Source organism: Gallus gallus, chromosome 1 (genome assembly GCF_016699485.2).
Source record: "Gallus gallus isolate bGalGal1 chromosome 1, bGalGal1.mat.broiler.GRCg7b, whole genome shotgun sequence".
Lineage (NCBI taxonomy): Eukaryota > Metazoa > Chordata > Aves > Galliformes > Phasianidae > Gallus > Gallus gallus.
This window is the reverse complement of record NC_052532.1, coordinates 132,860,433-132,883,636: the sequence shown is the minus strand read 5'-3', so window position 1 is coordinate 132,883,636 and position 23,204 is coordinate 132,860,433. Positions and strand designations below refer to the sequence as shown.

General features: G+C 41.2%; 1 protein-coding gene across 6 annotated transcripts in view; it reads left to right on the top strand.

Moving 5' to 3' along the window:
* Positions 1–23,204, top strand: part of AFF3 (AF4/FMR2 family member 3) — a 331,214-nt gene that overhangs the window by 215,161 nt on the left and 92,849 nt on the right. For all 6 annotated transcript variants that reach the window (XM_015277796.4, XM_015277795.4, XM_015277794.4 and 3 more), the window contains one exon: positions 19,596–19,647. In XM_015277796.4, the coding sequence (XP_015133282.1) occupies positions 19,596–19,647 (52 nt within the window). The remainder of the gene's footprint in view (positions 1–19,595; positions 19,648–23,204) is intronic.

Genomic DNA, 23,204 nt, shown 5'->3' with positions numbered 1-23,204 from the left:
CAGTAGGTGGATGACAACCATCATCCACAGGCATTATAGGAGGATCATAAAAAGTAACAGCCCTCCTTTTAACATGATTTTGATTTATTTTTATCTAGCAGATGTGGCCACATACATCTTTAGCATGATCCCATTTGGCTCAGTGACGTTGCACAGCTATGATTTCTCTATGAGAAGATCAACTCATTCTGTGTCCTAAGAACTTAAAAGCTTCAATGCCTAGCTGAAAAGCAAGTGCCTTTTGCTCAAACTGCTTACGTTCTTGTACTTGAGAAAAAAATTAAAACTTCATCTTATTTCTTTGTGTGCACTTGTCACCCACTCAGAGTTTTATCCAAGTAGATCTCTGGTCCTTTTCAAAGAGCATCTTCAGCATGAGTTGCATTAGCTTTAAAGACTCACCAAGAACAGAGCGGTCCAAGCTGACACTCTTGGTTTCCAGAAGAGAAGTAACTGCACGAGTCTTATCCCACAATCCTGCAGCTCAGTTAAATAAGTATTTGATGTCCTAAGAAGCTGCTGCCTCCCAAAGCTAAGGAGAGGGAGCTGCCAGGCCCCACTCCCACCTCTGGCCACCAGACACTGTGATGTTCAGAGACTTTCCACACATCACACCGTGCTACACAGTTCTTCCCCTCTCCCCACCCCACAGAGCTGATGAAATTAAATAGCACAAAAAATTAACCCCACCGTTATTGGAATGCAGCTGGGCAGCACATGGCTTCGTTTGCTGCCATGGGAGAACATGCATTTGCTTCTTCATCTCTGGGGGCTCTGGGGACAGGACAGGGGGGAGCCTAGTTCCATAAGCCTTGGGGAGCACCTCTGCAGGACCACCACATCTCTGGTGTCTCAGGGCCTCACACAGGACGATTCTGGATTTCTCTTTCCCTCATCATCTGCCATCATTATCTGCCACGCCAGCCCCCACCCTTCTGCTTTTCTTTTTCTTTCCTCTTTCTTGTTGCATCCTTTCTCCTATCACCCCATCCCTGTATTTGTCAAGTTCATCACCTGCAGACTCATCTCTCTTTGCTTTTCACTTCTGCTGGCCCTAATCCTCCTCCCCACTCCCTTCTCCTTGCGTAATGGTAAATCACAGGGATGAAGACTAGCTTGTAACTCCTTTGTCAGGTGCCCAGATATGCCCAGATCTTCCTGTGGATCACATAGTTTTCTGTTACTTCTCTGTTAAGAATCATGAAGAAGAAAAAAAGTGAGGAAGAGAGAGATGAATATGGAGCGAAGTTTTAGAGTTAGCTACCAAATGCTTTCCTTTTATAACTTTCAGCATGATTGGCAGTTAGGTTTATTTAATCAAATTGCCTTTTCTGTCAGCATATTATTTAATGAGGGAGTTCTTTTTTTTTGATTGCATAGGAAATGTAGAAGCATTTGAGAAACTCCAATGTGCTATTTATTCATCCATTATGTTGGGAATCAGTTTAATTTCAATGTCAGTGGAGGAATTAATAATCATAACAGTTATCTGTCACAGAATGATCTATTTGGGGATTTTTTTCAGCAAACCAGTTTATATTCCCCATCCTTTCACTAGAGGAGAAAGTTTTTAAAAATAAACTACATTTTAATGTGTTTTTATTTTGATTATCCCTTCCAGGCTGATGGTAGAGATAAAGTATTTTCAGGATTGAATTCAGCGTTGAGTCATTGATACAAAATTCTTTACCAGCTTAAGTTATCCCTATTTTTTTTTTTCCCTTTAAATTCACTGAGTTTCTCAAGCACCAAGGAGTATGGATGCCCCCAAAAGTGCATGCTCCCTCCTTGTCACAAGCAAACAGAAAGACAGTTGGAGTCTTCCAGAGATAATGCAACGTCCCCTTTAGGCAGTCATGCTAATTTGGGCTAGCCCTGTCCTATTTTTGGTTCCTCAGCTTCACTGCCAGGCGAACAAACTGGCTTTATGCACATAAAGCTGTGCAGAGAGAGGGAGGTTTGGAGGCAGAGGGGCCCAGGCCTGGCTTGGGATGTCTTGGTCTCTGCAGTTATGTGCAGCCCTGCTTAAGTAAATAACTGATAAATGAATACAACCTTTCAGCTGATGTGTTTGATGAGTACCAAGACTTTTTATATGACTCTGAACGAAGGGCAGTAACTGTTAAATGAATTGCTTTTTAAATAAAACACATAAGAGAAATTTTTAAATCCTTCATTGTTCCTTAAAATGTTTTAGTGCCTCATTAATTCTTGATTAGCCCAGTTGTTAAGAGGCCATTATTATGTGGTAATAAGGTGTAGGAAATTACCTCTAGGACTCCAGTCGTGTCACAGTATATATGCTATGTTGAGACCAAGTGCCTGTGGTATGAATTAGGGCTGCATGGCCTGGTGGTGGCCCCCCAGGGTGATGGTGCTCACGGTGGTGGCCCACCATGAGACCCTTGCGGTGGTGGCCCTGTGCTGTGTGGTGGGTGCTGAGGTGCAAATCCTCCAGCAGTGGCCTCTTGTAGAGCAGAAGGCAGAGCAGGCCTGGCAAAGCCTCCTGCTCTCGGCAGCCTCAGAAGTGCACTTCAAGGGCTCCCCTGATCTTGCCTTCAGCAGAGCATGGGAACTCCCATAAAACAGTGGAATAAAATTAGTTTGCGGCTACGTTCATTTAAATAATTTCAGATATGCCTGAAGCTCACACAGATGAAAGTCCACTCTCTGCTGTATGATTTTTTGGCAGAAAATGCCACAGGATGTTTGGTGCTGGGCCAGCAGAATATCCCCAGTGGATCACTGGTATTTTGAACCTTCCTGCTCTTAAAGCTTGCAACAAACATTGGCACTACTAATCATAATTATCCTTTTAAAAATAAGAAAATGAGCCTTAGGGGCTATTTTTATTGTGATTTCCAATGACACTAATCAGTATTCTGAAGAAGAGGTATACTTGAATATCTCAGTCTGCATATATTTATTTTTCAGTGAATATAATGCATCTTTTTCTCACCCAACGGATCTCTTTGAGACTGCTGCTTTTAATGCTCAGAGTACATAGCTCCCACTCATTAACCATACAGGGAGCTACCACAGCATCACTGCCTTCAAGGATGCTTCAAAGACCCCACAGACCCTCTCCCTACCTAACAGTCCACGGGGCACTGAACAACAGAAGGCAGCCTCAGCAGTTCCCCCTCTCCAGGCAGGACTGCAGACATCTGCCACTGCTTTGTATACATGCCGACGTGTATTTTTGATTATTTCATGAAAATAACTAGTAGCAAATTGTCGTGACTTTTACAAGGGTGGGTTAAAAACCAACAAAAATCAGATGTTCAAAAGGCTTTTTTGACTGCATTTTGGGATCTCACTGGAGGAGCACTTGTAGTTCAAACCAAAGACTGTTGGGAGTTACTAAAAATATGTAGTGAAGAAAGAACATCAAGAGATAACAGTCCAAGCTTGATGAAAGTTTATGTAATCTTAATCAATATAACAATTCTGGTTAGAAGTTCTTTCACTTAAATTACCTCCTAGAATAGGCTCCAGACATGAAGTAGAGCCAGAAGAGAACTGTGAGACAGGTCAATTCCTGGGAGCATCTGAAGCCATACAGATGGGATCTCTGCCAGGACTTGGAGTTGCCTTCCACAGTTCTGGATCTGACTGAACAATGGGATTTTGGGGAAAAAAAAGAAAAAAAAAAAATCTTTGCCTCCTTTTCTTCTTTCCCACTGAAGGAGAATAGTTGTGAGTTTGTTCACTTTTGACCTCACAGGATGTTGGGAAATTTAGCAAGCTAGAGGTCTCTCATTACCAAATTGTATGATAGAGCACAGACCACTAACAAATTGATATCAGTCTTGATATGGTGGGTCCTATTTATTACTAGTTAATGATTCTGGTCATAATGAGAGTAAATCTCTATGCTTCGATGTACAACTGTATAGAAGCGTGGAAGAGCATATCGATAAGAAAATCCCAACAGACCTTTCATTCAGTCCCAGTTGTTCCACAGTTTAAACTGCATTTAAGTTTCAAGCATGTAGGCCATTTATAAAAATATTTAGGAGGGCTGTTTGTTGCATCTTTGGAACAGTAAAAACATTTCTGCTGTTAGTGTGAGGATAGTCGTGTCACTGAAAAAATACAGAATGACTTCTTTAGACTAATAAAGACTTTTGGAGATACTCTAAACGTTGATACAATTTCTGGAAAGTTATTTATATATTTAAAAGGACTTTACTGTTAGTATCCTAAATTTTTGCCTATTTTACTCAGACTTTTATCAGCTATCTCTTCCATCTTCAGTGCAGTAAAAATATTTCAGTGCCTGATAAACCATGTGCAGCTGAAGTCCTTTCTCTTATCAGTAAAAAATCATTTGAGTTGAAGGTAATATAATGGGCTAAATTAATTGCCAATGAAACTCCATTGGTTTTACTAGGGTGACACCGATGATGAAATTAACTCGATATATTCAGTTTTGGAGATTCACTTTTGACTATTAATGTTATTAGTACTAAATTGAATTATTTAAAAGTCAAGCATCACCACTTATATATATGACTTTTTAAATACACATTGCCTGATATAGGTACAGTATTTGCATATAAATTATTTGCACATATACTAAGTTAACACATTATTATTTGTAGGATTTATTTTTCTTTAAGTATCAAAAAGATAATTATCCATAGTTCTGTCAATATTAAGCACTTTATATTTGCCATGGGAAGACATAACATCATGCATTTTTATTTCCACACCCAGAAGCTCTTCTAAAATAATAATGAGTGTTTCAATTGGTATCAATTTATCATTAAATAATACTTAAAATCATTTCTCTACAAATATGGAGGACATAGGTACATCCTAAAAAGTCTGTAGAATTAATTTCCTGGGAACTCTAGAGTGTCAGGCAACCATCAGTTTCAAGCATGAAAACAAACCAACCAACCAGTCATGTAACACAGCAGATTTGAGCAAGTGTTCTTAATTCCATTCTAATTTTGTGTTAAAAAGTACATCAAATCCTCAGATTTCAGTCATGTAACAATCTGAGAACATATTTCTTGCTTATATCTTTTGCAACACTGCCATGATACAGAAGTTTACTCCTATGGATGGCAGTCTGACAGGTGATGACAGAAAAAATATTTCACAGAAAGCTTCAATTAACAGCTAATGCGTGGGAAAAACGTGAAAGCAGCAGTATGTTTTGTGCATGCGGATCAAACCCTAGCCAGGGCCAGCCTCAGCGCTTTGCCAGAGAGTTAATTTAACTTCCGAATCAGTGTGAATAATTCATGTTTTTTTCAGTACAATTAAAAAATCATATAGAATCATAGAGTCATATATACAGGTCAACAGAATTTTTTTTTTCTTTTCAGCAAAATAAGATTAAAAAAAAAAAACAAACATTTAGGACCAGTCATTTTATTTAGCTTACCTCTCTCCAGAAAGTGCTTGGGAGGTGATACTGCAGCCCTAGATATAAGCATATCTTTGCAATAATGGTTTTGAAACAAGAAAATGAAAGCATCGCATCTCAGAAATGTTGAAACTAATGATTCTGGATAGAAATGGAACTTTTTTTTAGTTACTTAGGGGAAAGTATTTCTCACGCCTGGCAATTGTTGAGCATCTTGGCCAGTCCTCACGCTGTTCTTGATGGGTGAGCTATTTGTCAGAAAATTCCACTCGGCTCTAAATCCTTCACACCAGGCTTTAGTTAGAGCCTCGTCCACGCTCAGGCATTTGTGAAAGATGATTGCCGACATTTTCTCAGGATGACTCAACATTTCCAAAGGTTCAGGACAGCAGAAAGCATTATCAGATATAATTTAGACTTCCAGGTTTCACAAGATGGTTGCAGTAGTTAGCAGCTGGGCGGTAGGGTTCGGCAATCAGAATGCAGTTGTGTCTCATTTGTTTTTACAAAGTATTTCTGTTAGCTAGAAAAGGACATTTCTTTTGAAGTGACGTTTTGGCCCTGACGTATGATTTTTGAATACAACTTTTTTCTCAGATGCCAGCATGGCATTGCCAGCATGCCAGGCTGGTGTCCAGAAGAAAATTTAAGAGCAGTGATAAAATGAAGGGGGAGAAATAGAAGCCCTTCTCGCAAACGGGATTTTGTAATAGATATTCTGACACAGTATGAATGATGGGGGATGGAAAATTCATAACGGTGTGTGGAGGGGAAACATGCACTCTGCACATAGAAGACCGCCCTATAACTCATCAGATAGCGTGTGTCGAGCGAGTTATGAGAGTTGCTCTATGGTGTATATTTTAAAAGAGACATTAGAAAGGAGATGTAGTGTGGTTTACTATTTGAGAGCTAACTTCATAATTTTGTCCAAAAAGTGTTTTCAAAGAAAAAATATGCTTTACTTTGTTACATATATTGCAGTGCAGGTGGTGTATTTCTTCAGTGTGTGTGCAGGATCCAAATGCGGGGAACAAAGCCCTTCCTCTCCCTGGAGGAGCTGTCCTCAGTGGGTTGTTTCTGCTGTTACGGTGTCTGAAGGAGTTGATGGAAGGGGAAATTGCTATTCTGACTCCCAGAATGGGATATCTCAAAGCAAAAAAAAGCATGGTGCAGGCAAAGGCCCATGGTGCCAATGGAAAATCTGGCACTATTCCTACAGTATTTGGGTGGGGGTGCTATGGAAATGGAGGGTTGAGCCCCACTGAGGTTACCCTCTCTCGTCTCAGCATCTTGTGATCAGAATGCGAGCCCTGGAGGTCCCTTCCAACTCCAACAACTCTGTGATTCTGTGAAAAGAGAATAAAAAAGCAATGTACCCTCTCCTGATAAGTTAGCCGTTGTAAGGGAAAACCTGCTTTTTCCCTGTGCCTTGCTTGGCTGCAAATGAAAGGCACTGAGAGACCTACTCATGGCAGAGTGTTCAGCCTGTTCTTGCAGGAATTAGAAGGCTGGAAATCTGGACAAAAATCACAGCAGGTTCTCACCTTCTGCATATTTAATGAGCTCTCTGCACCCACTCCTCAGTATCAAATGGTGACATCACTTTGGCCATGCATGAGCTATGATGTTTTTCTGCCCCTTATTTTTCTTTCTCTTTCCCTCACACCACACACGGAATTAATTATTTGACAATATATTCAGACATCGCATTATTTCAACAGTAGTGGAATGTAATGGTACGTAATTAGGAACCAGAGTATAATAGCACTATGAAGATGGTTTTGGCAGTGAGATGGTTTTTTAATTAAAATTTCATTATGGCAAATGTGTCGTGCCATTGCCCTTTCCAGTGTTTCATAAGCACCAGTGTTCATGAAAGAAAGGGAAGATCCCTGGGGATGGGGAGTGGCAGTGGGGAACCACTCCTCCTGGAACGCTGGAACCTACAAGGGCACAACACACCTTGAAGTCTCCATAAAGGGATGATTTTACAGTGGAACTGTTTCCACTTCTGCATTTCACTTTGTTTTTGATGTTGTTGGGATTTCTGGGGGAGCAGGAAGGGACTATGTTGTGAGGAACCCGCGGCAGCGCAGACCCATCTATTTTCCATTTTTTCTCCTCATGGAGCTTATCATTAGATGAAATGGCCTGCTCACTTTCACAGTAGCCAACCAGGTTCTTGTCTGTTTGTTTGCTCGTTTTAATCATTTTGTCTTCATCTAGTCAAATAAACCTGTAAATTCAGTGTGCGCTCTGTGGGACCCAGTCCAAATCTATACTGTCTCCTTCCTGACAGAGCTGACAGAGAGTATAATCACTTGTATTGTCCAGAGTACTGTTTACATAAAGGAGCAATAAATACCTGTTGAAATTTTTACTGGAGGCCTCCCAGATGGATGGTTCATTTATTATTACAGACAGAGTTTCATTTACTTAGTTATTAAAAGAAGCAGGCCGCTACAGCCCATTTATAACTATATTAAAACTAAATGAAGCTATAAGTATTGGAGACGGGACTGAGAAAAATACAGTGGCTTTCCAGGAAATGGCTAGGAAAAGTATTTGAAAGGAAACGCTAAAAACTTTGGGAGTCCTGTTGTATCTTTCACGGGTGTGCTGCTGCCGGTTGGAGTTCACAGGGGTGAGGAGGAGGCAGAACTCCCATATCTTCCTGTCCCACTACACTGTGCCTCTGTGGCAGCTCAGTGATGACCTCCCTGCGCCCACCCATCATGCACGTGCCACCATGTCCCCACTTCTAGTCATCAGAGGGGATGGCGTGCAAAGCACAGGCAGATGCCACGAATGCATTCCCAAAGACTTCGTTTTGAAGATGCTGTCCATTGTGGCTGGCTACTAAAATGAAATAAGGATTGTCATGATCTTTGAGGCACTTTTCTAGCACTGAGGACATTTCACCAGACAGACTCATCTCTGCTTTAAAGACAGGTAATTCAGTCACTGGGTAGGAAGGACACGGTTGCCTAGGAACAGGATCTTGGTTTTATTTTATCCAATCCTTACCAATAAAGGACCATCCCAACAAGAAAGAGCTGGTGTCCCACACTGGAAGAACATGTTGACCAGAAATTGATGAGGTAGAAAAAAAATAGAAACAAGGGCATGAGTAGAAGTTTGGATTTTTTTTTTAATGGAGTTCATTGGGTTAGCAAAAGGCTGAATTTCCACATCCGAGTTGAAAAACAGCTTTGCTGTAAGCTAGCTGAGTTTCAGTGGTAAAAGAAATGTAGAAATTAGTACTAAAAGAGCAATCTATATGACAGAGACAACATATAAAATACATGTAATGTGAAGGGGAAAAATAACAATCAATCTAAAAGAGGAATTATAAACACTAAATACAGATAAAGGAAGTGGAGACTACCAAAGTAAAGTTCACAGACAATGGTGCTCTTAAAGAATATAAAGAACAACAGCAGTGAATAAGTTCTATCAATAGCCTCTTACTAGCTGGAAATATTAATGTTGTTAATGATACTAGATTAAAAAAATGTTTTTATACAAGAAAAAGCAGGGCAGCTAATAGAACAGAAGCTGGACGGTGTCCAGAGTGAATACATTGTTTTAAATCACCCCAGATACAAATATCCATAAATCTGTGAGTTTCCAAGCTGCCTGGAGCCATCAAGGCCACCAGCTTAGTAATGTCTGAGAGAGGGCTACTTGTGATGCCCCTTGAAATGCAGGAGAACCCCAGCAGACAGCGAACGCAGCATAGAGTTCCTAAAGGAAAGCAGGAGAGTTGAAGTGTTTGGAGAGCTCACATGGCACCTATCCCAAAGAAAGTCGCTGGGGAGCCCAAATAGGGTTTCTTTAAGGAACCGAGGGGTAAGGTTGCAATTACTGCAGTTCAGTTTTTTTACTTTCAAGGAAATAAATTCATGTTCTTACCAACCAAAGCTGATTTCATTCTATGAGGAGCTGTCAACTTTGACTGATAAAGTTACTAATGAAGCTGTAATAGACCTTTAAGACTTTAAAATGTGCGGCACACAATATCAATTAAATGCAAATTAATCGAATCCTGGCTCTTAACCATTTCTGAAGGTCATAGCAGTGAGGGATCCTGGCCCAAGGAGCAGCTGAACAGGGAGGAGATCCAGTGTTGATAGCTATGACATGGAAGGAAATTACATTCAACTGTGGTAGAACTTAGCAAGAAGCAGTGAGGCTGGAACAGGATATCAAACAGTCTGAAATATTTAGTAATTCAGTCTCACTTCAAGAGATGAGGCTTGGAGGAAACTGACAGTGCGCCCAGGTGGCCAAGAAGGCCAATGGCATCCTGGCTTGTATCAGGAATGGTGTGGTGAGCAGGACTAAGGAAGTCATCCTGCCCTTGTACTCGGCATTGGTGAGGCCTTACCTCAAGTACTGTGTTCAGTTTTGGGCACCTCAGTACAAGAAGGACATGGAGGTGCTGGAGCAGGTCCAGAGAAGGGCAACGAGGCTGGGGAAGGGCTTGGAGAATATGCCCTACTGGGAGAGACTGAAGGAACTGGGGCTGTTTAGTCTGGGGAAAAGGAGGTTGAGGGGAGACCTTATTGCTCTCTTCCAGTACCTGAAAGGTGCTTACAGCGAGAGCGGGGTTGGTCTCTTCTCACTGCTGACAGGTGACAGGACGAGGGGAAATGGCCTCAAGTTGCGCCAGGGTAAGTTTAGGTTGGATATCAGGAAACACTTCTTTACAGAAAGGGTTGTTAAGCACTGGAATAGGCTCCCCAGGGAGGTGGTTGAGTCACCATCCCTGGGTGTGTTTAAAAACCATTTGGATGTGGTGCTCAGGGACATGATTTAGTGGAGGGTTATTAGAGTTAGGGTAGTATGGTTAGGTTGTGGTTGGACTTGATGATCTTTAAGGTCTTTTCCAACCTGAGCAATTCTATGATTCTGTGACATGATGTTTTATACCCCGGAACAAGGAATGGCTCTCTGTCTCCCTCGTTCTCAGTGGAGGCTCTGTCTTGGGCTGTTGCAACTCTGAAAATGCTTCATAGATGGAGGTGAGCAGCATCAGAAGTCAATGCCCAGCAGGATGCCCTGGTGCAGAGTGATGGCACAAGCTTCTGGTGTGAGGGGGGTGACAAAAGGATGAGGAGCTGCCACTTTCCCCATCACTTCGATGATACAAGGCTCTTCTCATTCTGATGCAGTGATATCTGAGCAAAGTTTGAGAGCCTCTAGCCTACACAGTCTCTTTTCCCTTGCCTAACCAGCATGATATGAATAAACACCACTGCAGCCGCAGTTACGAATGCTGCTAAATGAACGGTCAGCATTTTACAGATGATTGCAGTCATCTGTGAGGGAGCAAGAGAATAAAAATGTGTGGGATGATGACTCCAACATGAGGACAGATGCTTATAATGCTGGGGATTAGGCAGAAAGGGGCTATTCATAAGAAAATAATCATCAAGTACAAAATCAGACACTGCACCTTCAGTGGGAAGATGTAGCAGTGGCAATTTTATCTCAGACGCATAAATTCCCCAAGATTTCTGCCACGACAGCTGACACACATGCCAGCAGCACAGTTCATGCACTCTTATTTCATTTCACATTTGAAATTAATATTTTGTAGATGGCAGGATCAGAAATTGCTAGGAAATCAGAGAGAGAGAGTTGGTAAATAACTGCTAATCACACACGGAGAGCCTGGAAGGAACAGGGGCAGGGAGGCAAGAAATGGATTGGAAAATTGCGAGTAGCTCATTCAGAACTTTTATTCCCCAAATGTGTTCCCTCCTGTCACACAGAGCATGATTAGCCATAAAACTTTGGCAAGTCCTCTGAGTGATTGGACTACTTAGACTGGTGTTTAGGCGCAAGCCACTAAGTAGCTCATCACTCTTCCCTCTCCCTGAGTATATGTGCATTATTACGTGGCTTCCTTGCTCAGAAAGTGGGCTCACACTAGTTTATTTCCTCTTTTAGAAGACTTTCTCTCATTTCTAAAGAGGTATTACGTGTTCCTCTGCCCAGACACCGTGCTGGCACAGCCACTGTGAACTGTGTGGTGCTGAGAGGCTTTCTTATAGAATCATAAAATCGTTGGAAGGGACCCTTAAAGGCCATCTGATCCAACACCCCTGCAGTGAACAAAGGCATCTACAGCTGGATTCTTCCCACCCTACCGAGTAGTTTGAAACTTCACCATTTGATTCAACTGGATCTATTTTCCCATTATTTCCTTCAGTTTGATTTCTGGTTCTCCTTACCGTGCTAGCCCTTGAGAACCACCTACACTAACAATAATCACATGCATCCTCAGTTTTTATGAAGTTTAGGAAGGAGCAGGTCTCACCTCTAAGCTGCAACACTACTTGGCAGAGTTTTCAGCCTGTCCATAAAGGCTGATAGGTTTTCTCTTCTACTTGTGTTTTCATATAGATGGGTCTGACTAACACAGCACGTCCAGCCCCATATTTCATGTGCACACATCTCCCATTCCCTCCTTCTTGGGGAGAGCCTTGGGGAAGGAGAAATGAACCTAGCCTCATGCAAATGGTGGAAGCCTTATTTCAGCTTCTGCTCATAGAGAGAGTAATGGCTGCATTACCCGAAGAGGACTACCTTGCATTTCTAATGAGATCGTCAGTGTAATGGGAATTTAGCAGAGCATTTAGCCAGTTTAAATGGTTTTGGAGAGTGGCATAGACCAGCTTAGATGGATTTAAGCCAAGGACAGAAAACTTCTCCTTCATAGCATCTATTTTTTATTGAAATTGCTAATTCTATTTCTATGGACTGAGTCAGTTTTTCAGGCATTTAAATTGTATGCTCTAGAATTAAATCTCACATTGATATATATACTTCATTCCAGCATTAAGTACGTTAATATTTCAGCAGCCTGATTTTACTGGCCTTCTTCCTCTGTTTTTAATTAGATTTGACAGTATCCTATATAATCATGTTTTCCTACATATTTCTGTGTAGTAGAACTTACACAGCCTATTTGTTGACGGGTTTTTACAACTTAAACATCATATATCCAAACTGAATTTCGGATGCTGCAAGCAATGCTTGCAGAGATCTTACAAGCCGACTGAAAGCTCAGTTACAGCATTTATAAAATACCCTCTTGATCTACTTGTTTACCTCAATCCATATGCTTTTGATTTATTTTCTATAAAACAGGAATAAGTACTACTCTTTTCAGGAAATATGAATGCATGAAATTATTTTAAAGTGAAAGATTTGCATCAGTTATGACACTAATATGAAAAATAATTTTGGTAATCAGAATCCAATTAATTAAAAATTAATGCTGTATAAAAACAACTACTCCTGTATTTAGGATTAGCAAACAAAGCTGTCTGAAATGCCTCTTTTGGCTATAGATGAGTAGCGAATATAACTGGCCATCTGTTATGTGCAGGTAACCAAGGTAATCACAACAATGTTTGTTCACCCTTTCTTTTTCTTTTCTTTTCTTTTCTTTTCTTTTCTTTTCTTTTCTTTTCTTTTCTTTTCTTTTCTTTTCTTTTCTTTTCTTTTCTTTTCTTTTCTTTTCTTTTCTTTTCTTTTCTTTTCTTTTCTTTTCTTTTTTTTTTAAGAATGGAAACCTGTTAATTTGCTTGTTAGAAAAGTGCGTCCTTCTTACCAGGCATATTTTTTCTACTATTTGTGTTTTAGAAAGCAGCTAAAAAGAGACAGAAACTGAAGGTACATTTGTCTTATTAGTGCGTAAGTCAAATGATGTCTGTGAGCACTCCTAGCTGAAATAATCCCACTAACATAAGAGGACAGTTTGGATATGAAAGGCAGATTCCCAGCTGGCAATCTCTTTCATTTTGCTGGGAAAAAGAGGTAAAGATCTTGCACAATGTGGTGCTTTCAGAAAGGACTGGATTTTTCCCTACCACATGAAGCAGTGCTTTTTCTTCTCTCTTTATGGGTGCGTCAGTTGTGACTTTAAACAGCTGGAGCCGGTCTGAAAGCCTTCTTGCATACCACTACTTAGAAGAGTATCTGTCTTCTTGCTGGGTTTCTGGTGATATTGAAATTAAAGTCCGGTTCTTGAAAGGTCACTGCACATTTATAGGAAAGAAAACAAAATGTCAATATTATGTATTAAAAAACAGATAATTTGCCCCAAAGCCATCTCATTCAGATGAGATGTTGTGGCATAAACTCAAATGAGCACTTAGGTGTCTGATTTTCATATTTCATCACAGCTTTTTTCTTTGTAGGGTTCCTCTTCAGCTAAAATCAACATATTTTTCCACTACTGAAATCCGTTTTCTACATAATGAGCAGAAATCACAAAAGTCCTTAATAAACACAGTATTCTGGCTGAGATGCTACATAGCATTACAATGGAACAGTACACTTGATCAGATTAGCACATTCATGAGATCCTTCACAAATTGCAAAGATGGTGACTTTTGTATTTATTTAAATGACAATTGCAACATATATACGATTTTGCCCTAGGCTTGCAAACCATTGGCATGTTCTCTCCTAAAGCATTAGTGATAATGATTTAATTACTATTGATATTTGTCTTTTCCCATCTCATTCTTTTTGCTCTGATTATCAGAATTATCATGAAAAACCTATCTAGCATTGTACTTTACTTTCCACCCTCCTTTTTGTAACCTCTCTTGAAGCCACTTGTCTTGCCCTTTGATTTGCAAGCCAAAAGGCAAGCTCTCTAATCACAAAACAAAACCACAGAGGCTGAGCCACTGATTTTTTGAGAGTTTTACATTTCAATAAGTAATTTGCAGAGGAAGGAAGGACTTCAAGGCTTGTATCAGAAATAGTGCAGCCAGCAGGAGCAGGGAAGTGATAATCCCTCTGTATTCAGTCTTGGTGAGGTTGCACCTCATGTGCTATGTTCAGTTTCGGGCCGCACACTACAAAGAAAAACATTGCAGCCCTCAAGCGTGTCCAGAGAAGGGCAACAAAGCTGTGAAAGGGCTGGAGCGTAAATCTTATGGGGAGTGAATGAAGGAACTGGAATTGTTCAGTCTGGAGAAGAGGAGGTTCCAAGGGAGACCTTATTGCCTTCTACAATGACCTGAAGGGAGGTTGTGGTGAAGTGGAAGTCAGCTTCTTCTCCCATGTAACTAGCAATAGGAATAGAGGGAATGGCCTCAAGTTGTGCCATGGGAGGTTCATGTTGGATGTTAGAAATACTTCTCCAAGAGAGTGGTCAGACACTGGAACAGACTGCCCAGGGAGGTGGTGGAGTCATCATCACTGGAGGTGTTCAAGAAACATTTAGATGTTGTACTGAGGGACATGGTTTAGTGGGAAATAGTGGTGGTACATGGGTGGTTGGACTGGATGATCTTAGAGGTCTTTTCCAACCTTGGTGATTCTATCATGCTGATTTATTAGGTCAAGAAATGTGAAATGTATCAAGCTGCACACAGTGTGAGATCCTACCAAGTAGAGCTGTATCTTCACCCAAGTGATGCTGAACAAAGGGGAGTTAGGCCTCCCTGAAAACCTTTTGCAAATCTCAGCCCTTGCAAGAACTGCAAATTTGCTCCAACATTGCCACTTAATTTCGGTTGTGTCATAAGGATCGTAGCCTGGCTCCAGATTTTAAAAGTCACAGCTGATTCCCAAACTGCCTGATGATGACCTCCTCTGCCAGACATCACACCATTAACATCTTCCCCAGTAATTTCTTCTCCAGCTCTTTCAAATCCAAAAGTCTCTGACTTGAGTCCTGGCTCTATCCTCCTACTTAGACGTTACTTCAGTGTGACTTCCCAGAGGGGAAACTAGATGTCTTCCCGCTGTCTCCCAGACTCTGTCTGGGTTTGAAGACAATTCTTGCTTAGGACTTTGCTTTCCAATAGCAACAAATAAGGATTAAAAAAAAAGGCAAAATTATGAAGCCACAAGTCTCTGCTTAACCATATGCTTTGAACATAGCTTCCATGATCCCAAATCCTGGGTGCTTTTGACCATCTCCTGCTCATTGACATGGTGGGATGAGAAGTGGAATTAGATACCTCCCAGTCAGCTTGTGGAACCAGCATAGTAATCAATCCCAGATAAAAGAGATCAGGCTTTCTGAGAAGCCATGTAAGAGATTTGGATGCTGAGTCACATTGAAATGGGCACAAATTGGATATCAGTACCTTCTAGACAGCTTTCTGCCTATTTTCCACAATATATATGTAGCTTTTCACCCCCCTCCTTTCCCATCGAGTGGCACAGCACCCATGGCTGAAACCTCGTAATTGGTTCCTTGAGAAAGAAACCAGCTGCCTTGCCGTGGCATTTTGCAATATCCCGAACTCATCCTCATTTCCTTTCATTACTACTCTACCTGTTACATTCTTGGCAGATAAAGGAGCAGATGCATTAATTAGAGAGCAGAGAGAGCTCCTGCCCAAGCCTCCCTCCCCTCACAGCCACTGTGACCTCATGGAGACTTCACTAAAAATATATAATTAGGTTCTGCCAAGTAACTTCCTGACCACCCGGATCCGTGCGCTCTCTCTTCAATTGCAGAAGCCCTAAGTGATGTGTGCTTTTCAGAGATGCATCCAGCACCACATGATTTTTCCGGCTTTTGTTTACAAGGCAGTATTTACTCATCGTTTTACCTGTGCTTCACCATGTCAAAGTCAAGTGCATATCCAAAAATCTTGCCGTAGCTTAATGGGCATGGTGGTGATGGTTTGATGGCTGGACTAGGTTATTTTAGTGGTCTTTTCCCACCGTAATAGTTCTTTGATTCTATGATTCTATGCCATTTGCTGCCCTGGGTTTTGCATAATCTGAAAGAGGTATTACAAAAACTGTAGAGAGGCAGTTGAAGAGGCTGTGTTTGCACGTTAGCTCGTTTATGTTTGTATGTCATTGTACTGGATTGCAGCATGCATGAAGAATTTCCATCCTGAGCAGGGGTTGATTTAAATATGATCTGAAGTGCTCTGCTAACAAAGTTCATTCTTTACCGAATCTGTGCCAAAGTGCTTTTCAGATAAATTAAAAATTAACATAACGTCTTGCAAGCCTTAAGTATTTTCCTTCTCTGCTGTCCCCCTCCTTTCTTCAAATAGGTTCTGCTGGTCCAGTTGTGGACTTTTTGTTTTCATCATCGTTGTTGTGGGAGAAGTGATTTGCCAAATCATTTGTCAAAAGCACTCAGACTCAAAATTGATCTGGTTTTCCTAAGATATTTCCTGCAGACAGGCATCCCTCAAACTCCGATGCCTCCTCCTCCCCCCGGGCTGAGTCCAGCCTGAGCTTTGAGAGATGCTCAGTGTTCTGCTCTGTGGGACAGATGGAGGTGAAGCTGCTGGTGACAGTTTGTCCTGCTCCAAGCAGTGCTCTGTAGATCAGGGCTCTGAGTCTGACTTGGCAGTGAAAGCAGCCTGGGAGTCCACCAGGACATTCAGGCACTGAAGTTATTCCTGCACAGTAGGAAATCAGATCCTGCCTTTGCAAGGTAGAATTCTATGTCTGGCAAGCTTTCCTATCCTGATACGTCCTTGTGACAGACGTATGGATCAGGCAGGCCTGATCCCACTCTGGGGAAAAACGAAAAAGCAAGCAAGCAAGAAATCATTTTATGGTGACTTGCTTTTTCCTATCACCAGCATTTGGGGATTGTTTGTGCACTTACGGTAGTTCCAAGAGGGGCCACGAGCCCTGGGCAGGCAGTGCTTTTCTTGGAAAGCAGCACTTCTAAAATGAGAAACAGACAAGAAAAATAAAGACAGGCTAAGATATACAAGCAGGGGAAGCTCAATGGGCCAGCGCTGTGGTTTCTTGTTCCTTTTGTGTGGATGATCCCTGCACACACATCTTTTGTCTTGCCTAAAGCCCATTCGTGTTTCCACACAACCTGGAGCCTTCAAAGCTTTGTATTAACATCTAACCACAGGTTCACCGTACATGCTTTTTCAGATTGACACAAAAAAGATGGGGCACTAATAAACACAGAGCTACCTAAAACTTTTTATTATAAGATTTGTTTGTTAGCTTCTATTTAGGAGAAGAGCTAACCAGTTGAATCTTAAACAACGCACTAAACTACCACCTTTCTAGCAGGGATTCAGGCACCTAAAACAAAGGAATTATGGGCAGCAACATCACAAGTGCTCTACTTTTCACACAATAAGCAGATCTCTATCTGCTTAAATAACAATCCCTGCAGATTTCATCACATTTAATTACATAATGTTCAATTCCAGACTGGAGCTTTCTAAATATTTTCCAACATTAGATTCTCAGGAATGCCCAAACAAATCTAACAAAAAAAGAAAAAAAAAAAAAAAAGAGCAACAATAATGTTATTTGTACCCTGTATAATACAAATTAAAGGATCCCCTGTGAACTTTGGGACCCAAAGCCAACACAGATCTTACAACATTTACAGGAAGCTTTGCCTCCCATATTTCAGCACCTGGAAGATGAATCCAATGTACCTTGTAGAATGATAGAATCATTTGAGTAGGATGGGATCCTTAAGGGTCATTTAGTTCAATTCCCCTGCAATGAATAGGGACACTTACAGCTACATCAGGTTGCTCAGAGCCCCATCCAGCCTGACCATGAGCATCTCCAGGGACGGGACGTCTACCACCTCTCTGAACAACTTGTGCCAGTACCTCACCACCCTTATTTAGAAAACTTCTTCCTTATATCTGATCCAGCTCTCCCTGCGTTTAGTGTGAAACCATTTCCCTTGTCCTGTCACAACAGATCCTACTAAAGAGTCTGTCCCCCTCTTTCTTATACCCTCTCTTTAGATACTGACAAGTATCTTTAGATATCTGTCCCACTTGCTGAGTGTTTTCCTGCCTGTGGACATAATTCCTGATGAAACACCAGAGGCTTGCTGTAAGGTTGTCAGCTTAATGAGTGTCTTGAGGTGTCTGCATCACAACAAGATTTTTTTAATTTTATTTTCTATGTGGGTTTTACAGGGGAATAATATCAACATAAGTACAATTAAATGGGGAGGGAGAAGGCATAAGTCTATAAGAGGCGAGAGATCAAGAGTTCCTGTTCTGCCCATGTTCTTGTTCTGATACACCTACATCCTCCCAAAGGTGCCGCAGGGAAACAGGGACACAGCTGTGAGAGCAGCGGCTGTGCACACAGCTGCACACGGTGCCAACAGCGACCAGCCTCAGGGAGCAGAGAGAGGCTCAGAACTCTTTTCAGACCTGGCACGCCATGCTGCCCATTTAAGAGCCCCGCTTTTCAGGCACACTCTTGGAAGATCCAGGCGCAAGAACGAGGAGGTGGTTTGAAATTACTGCATATGTCTTCTTGATATATTTACACTCCGGGGACCACCCACGTCACAGAATGTGTTTAAATTGTTCCCCAAGCTTTCTTCTGGAGTCGAGGCTAAATTACAGATTCCCTTTTACCAGAACGCAAGAAAAATTAGCAACTTCCCGAATGATTATTGTTATTACTGGGGCGTTTTTTAAAAATAGGTCCCCTTCTTGAAAGCCTTTCAAGCACTGGGGGAAAGCTTTGCACCTCCTCAGCTCCTTTAACTGCTGGTTACTTAACCTTAGGTAGTAAAAAAATGTACGCAAGTAAAGACAAACTCTTTTTTGAGAGCCAGTTGAAGCAAATTGAGGAAAGGTTATGGGAAAGGAGGATAAAATCCCCATTAGAAAAGATGCATTATTTTCTATATTAATATGACCGTGAACTCCTTGTGCATACTCCTGTGCACTGAGATAATACATTTCAGTTTTAATTGTTTCAGTCAATGTCAATCTTACATCAACCAGGCAATAAAGTAAAAATGGCCTTTGGGAAACATCAGTGAATCTTATTTTGTGCTGCGGTACTGCCAGTGTAAATATCTACTTGTGTTTTGTGAGCTCAAAGCCAAGCGGAGCAAAATTTTCCTTTCAGAGAGACTACTGACCTGTCAGCATCAGAAATATTATTCTTAGCACACAAAAATTGTTTGTCGGTGATTGTAATAACAATAATCTTTGCAAAATCCATTATTACTCTAGTAAACATTTTCCCTTAGGCACCAACAGTAGGAAATGAATTAAGAAGTTGATAGGAATTGGCTAAGAAAAAATTATAAAGACAGTGTCACTTCTACAGTGTTACTGGCATAAAATATATTTTCTATTTCAATTCCTTTTTTTTTTTTTTACAGTAGCTCAGAGGTCTGAAACATTTTGGTAAATCATAACTATAACTGATTTTACTGTTTGCCTTCCAGAATGCTAGAAGATGACCTCAAGTTAAGCAGTGATGAAGAAGAGAATGACCAGGTAAGAACCAGACAAAAACCATGTAACTTGCAGCATGTTTCTTGTCGAGACAGAGATACTGCAAATATTTTGCTAATGCTTTTTCAAAATATACATCAAGGTTATCAAAATACATGAAAGTACTGTAAATGGAGTAACAGATGTTCTTGCTCTGCGCCAGACTGCATGTGCTAACTGCTGTATTTGTGGGGAATGTTCTGCAGGGGTCTTGATTTATTACCTTGATGCAACCCAGAAGGTTTTTGTATCAGTCTCCTCCTGATTGGATTTTGTTTTGTTTTAAAGAGCAGCCAAGGAGGGAAGAAGCAGGAATTTGGATTAAGGGTTGAGGCCAAACTCTTTGAGCACAAGCTGGGCCATAGTGGCCAGCCTCTGGGCAGCCTACATGCCTAGAACCCTAGCTGGTCATCCATGGAATTAGGGCCCTCTCCTGGGCTTTAAAGACCCAAAACTGCCTGACTGAGAGCACATACTTCTCCAAATGTTTTCTATGGGTCAGGAGAGTGGGTTTTTTTTTTTTTTTCAGGTTGGGGGTCTGTGCTCACCAGAGTAGAGCTGGATCTTGATTTTTGCATAGACAACTGAATTCCTGGTTGCCAGACTTTACTATCACAAGCTCTCTCCCAATATACTGGTATGGATTTGGTGGGGAATGGGAGAGCAAGAGCCACTTTCCTTTCTCCTTGCCCTAAAATGCACATCCCATGCCTTCACCAAAGTATGAGAAGGAGGAGGCATTGCCCTCGCTGCACCTCACAAGTGGCTCCTGGCTGGGATATAATGCAGCTTTCAAATGTGATCTGTTTCAATTGAGGATAACTGAAGCTATCTAGACTTCTGAAATTCAGGACCTTAGGCAAATAACTCTAGGTATGTAGGCCTGAAGCTCTTCCAGGTTTTATTTTAACTCTCGTTATTAGAAGTTTGTATTTTACAATATATTCCAAGCAACAAGTAAGTCAAAGCCTTTTCGTATTTATATTAAACCATTATTTCATCTATTTTGAGCAAAGCTTTATTGTATTAAGAAGTTTCAGCACATGGATTCAATTATTTACATATTTATGCAATTTCCTTTTGTTTAATACATTTCATCCCCAAACACTTCACATTTAATTATTCTTCCTGCTTGTCTAGATAGTTTAAAGTACAGCACACAGACAGCGTAGGGAGACATCCAGTGAGGGACAAGAGGGGTTGTCTGAAGAATAACAATGACACATGGTTACAACATAGGGCTGGCAGGGGGGTGATGTGTATGGAAAGGGGGGAAGTGGAGATGGGAGGCACAGACTGTCCCAGGGGTAGGGCACAAGGTGGGATTCTCCCTAGTGCTGAACATTCTACAATAGGAATAGCCTGTGCTCAGGTTGCTCTCAACAGTGTGCACCACACCAGGTCTTCACTCAGCAATGAGAGCTTCGTAGATCGTTTGCTCCAGCCCAAGACTTTCTCCTCTATCCTTCTGTACTATATCTATACTACCAGCACACACAGCCAAGCAGCGTTTGCCACCAGCACAACAAGAACCAGAGTCAAAGTCCCACTGCTAAGTGTCAGTCACTACATGAGCAGCCTTTAGCAACTACATTGGCCCTCCCTCTAAAATGGAATATGGAATAGCTGCATTTTTTTTTCTAACTTGGCTGTATAGATAAAAAGCTCCTGAGGGCACAGGTTGCCTCTAGCTATATGAAATGCTTTGCAGAACCTCACTTGAGACCTGCAGGTTTGCTTAACGAACAACCCTAAATGATTGTGTTCTGTTGGATAAACAAAAGACAGTTTTCATCTACTGAGCAGGAAATTGGCCCAAAAAAGAATAACACAGACCCACTCTTCCAAATAAATTCACAGGTTATGACATGGATCCACATCTAAATGTCAGAGGAAGAACCCATTTTCTTTCACTTTTTAATTCTGAAGCTCTTTAATCTCAGATCTCTTCCTGAGCTCAGGAGCAGGAAAGAAGGAAATCAAAGATGAAGGGATAGGAACCATACATGAGCGATTCTCGGATATTCCTTACTGAATTAATTGGCCTTTCAGCAATCATACTCATTTAAGAAGTCCAATTTCTTAAACAGCTGAAGATTAACCGTGCAAGAGCTGGGGAGTGTTTCTTTTTGTTAATTCCTAGATGAGGAAGTTTGGGGTAAAAAAAGTTGAGAACCTAGAATGCAATTTTGTGCATGCATTTGAAAGGCATTGCCAGGCAGCAAATGGAAAGTCTCTGCAGGAGTGCAGACAGAGACAGGTGCTACCACAGCCCTATGGCTGGTATTTGAAGGGCTGTGCCCGACCCAGAGAATGTTAGCAATGGGCAAGAGAGGCCAAGTGCAAGACAGACACATGATGAAGAGCCTCGGGATCCCAAATGTTCCCTCTGTGCCAGCAATTAAGGTAGCAAGATTCATAGACCCAGGAGAGGTGAAGGAGGCTGGGTTTGAGCCGAGTGTGTGTATGCCCACAGTAATGACATTATCCACACATATTAGTCTCTTAATTTTAATTACATAAATGTATTTTTCCTCTTTAATGAGCATAGTTTATCCATTTAAACTGATCATTTTAATTTTACAGGCAGTGATCATAGGATCTAATATGCAGAGGGAAAATTTCCTGTTGGCATATTTTACATCACGCAGATTGAAGAAAATATACTTTTTAATCCCCAATCAATATCTGAAGAGCAAGCAATTAACAGATACCAAGGTGGTTAACATAAATCTGCAAGTTAAAGAGCCAATTCATTTTGATTTAGAACACAGTGTAATAATTTCACCATCATCTCTCCCAGAAAGCATCTGAAGCTTTGTAGCATGAAGATGTCAAAATTGTACTTAAGATTGTTCAGAATGCTGAACTGTAGTGGTTATTGCCTTCTGGTTCCTTGAAGTGTGGCACAGCACATGAAGCAGTCCCCATTATAATGCCCTGCTCTTCTCTGTAGAGGTCACTGGATAACTTAAATCAGTCTTGGGTGAAATATTAAAAGGAGATTGTCAATTGTAACATGAACAATTCTCTTCTTTTCCCTCTGCTCGTCCTTTTACAATATGAGAATTTTGTAATAGCAAGTAGTTCCTTTAAGGGGAAAAAGATCCCTGGATTCATTTGTGCAATTCTTGTCAATCAATAGCCAAATAAATTAACTGACTGGTACACATACATGGAATAATAATCTAACATATTTTTGCAGCCCCAGTCTGCTTCCTTGCATGCATTTTTTCTGCGCGGGATCAGGTTGGTTGCCGCTGAAGTTTTGTGGCTGTGAAAATTTATTACCCACAGAGTCAATCTGCGTTCTGGCTGCCAAGTCTGAATAAATAGAGTCATTGTGCTTGTCTGGAATATGTAACCAAAGTTCATCCAGTCAGCTTGACTTTCACATCCCATGAGATTCATAAAAGCCAACACCCTGGTATGTGCTCTTGATTCCTGCCAAAATTTTGTAAAATTGTATAAACAGAAGTTGAAGAAGCAATCAGAACACCCTCCCAGGGATGCAGCTCCAAACTCAATCCCCTGCTGTATCTTGAAAGGAAAAACAGTCT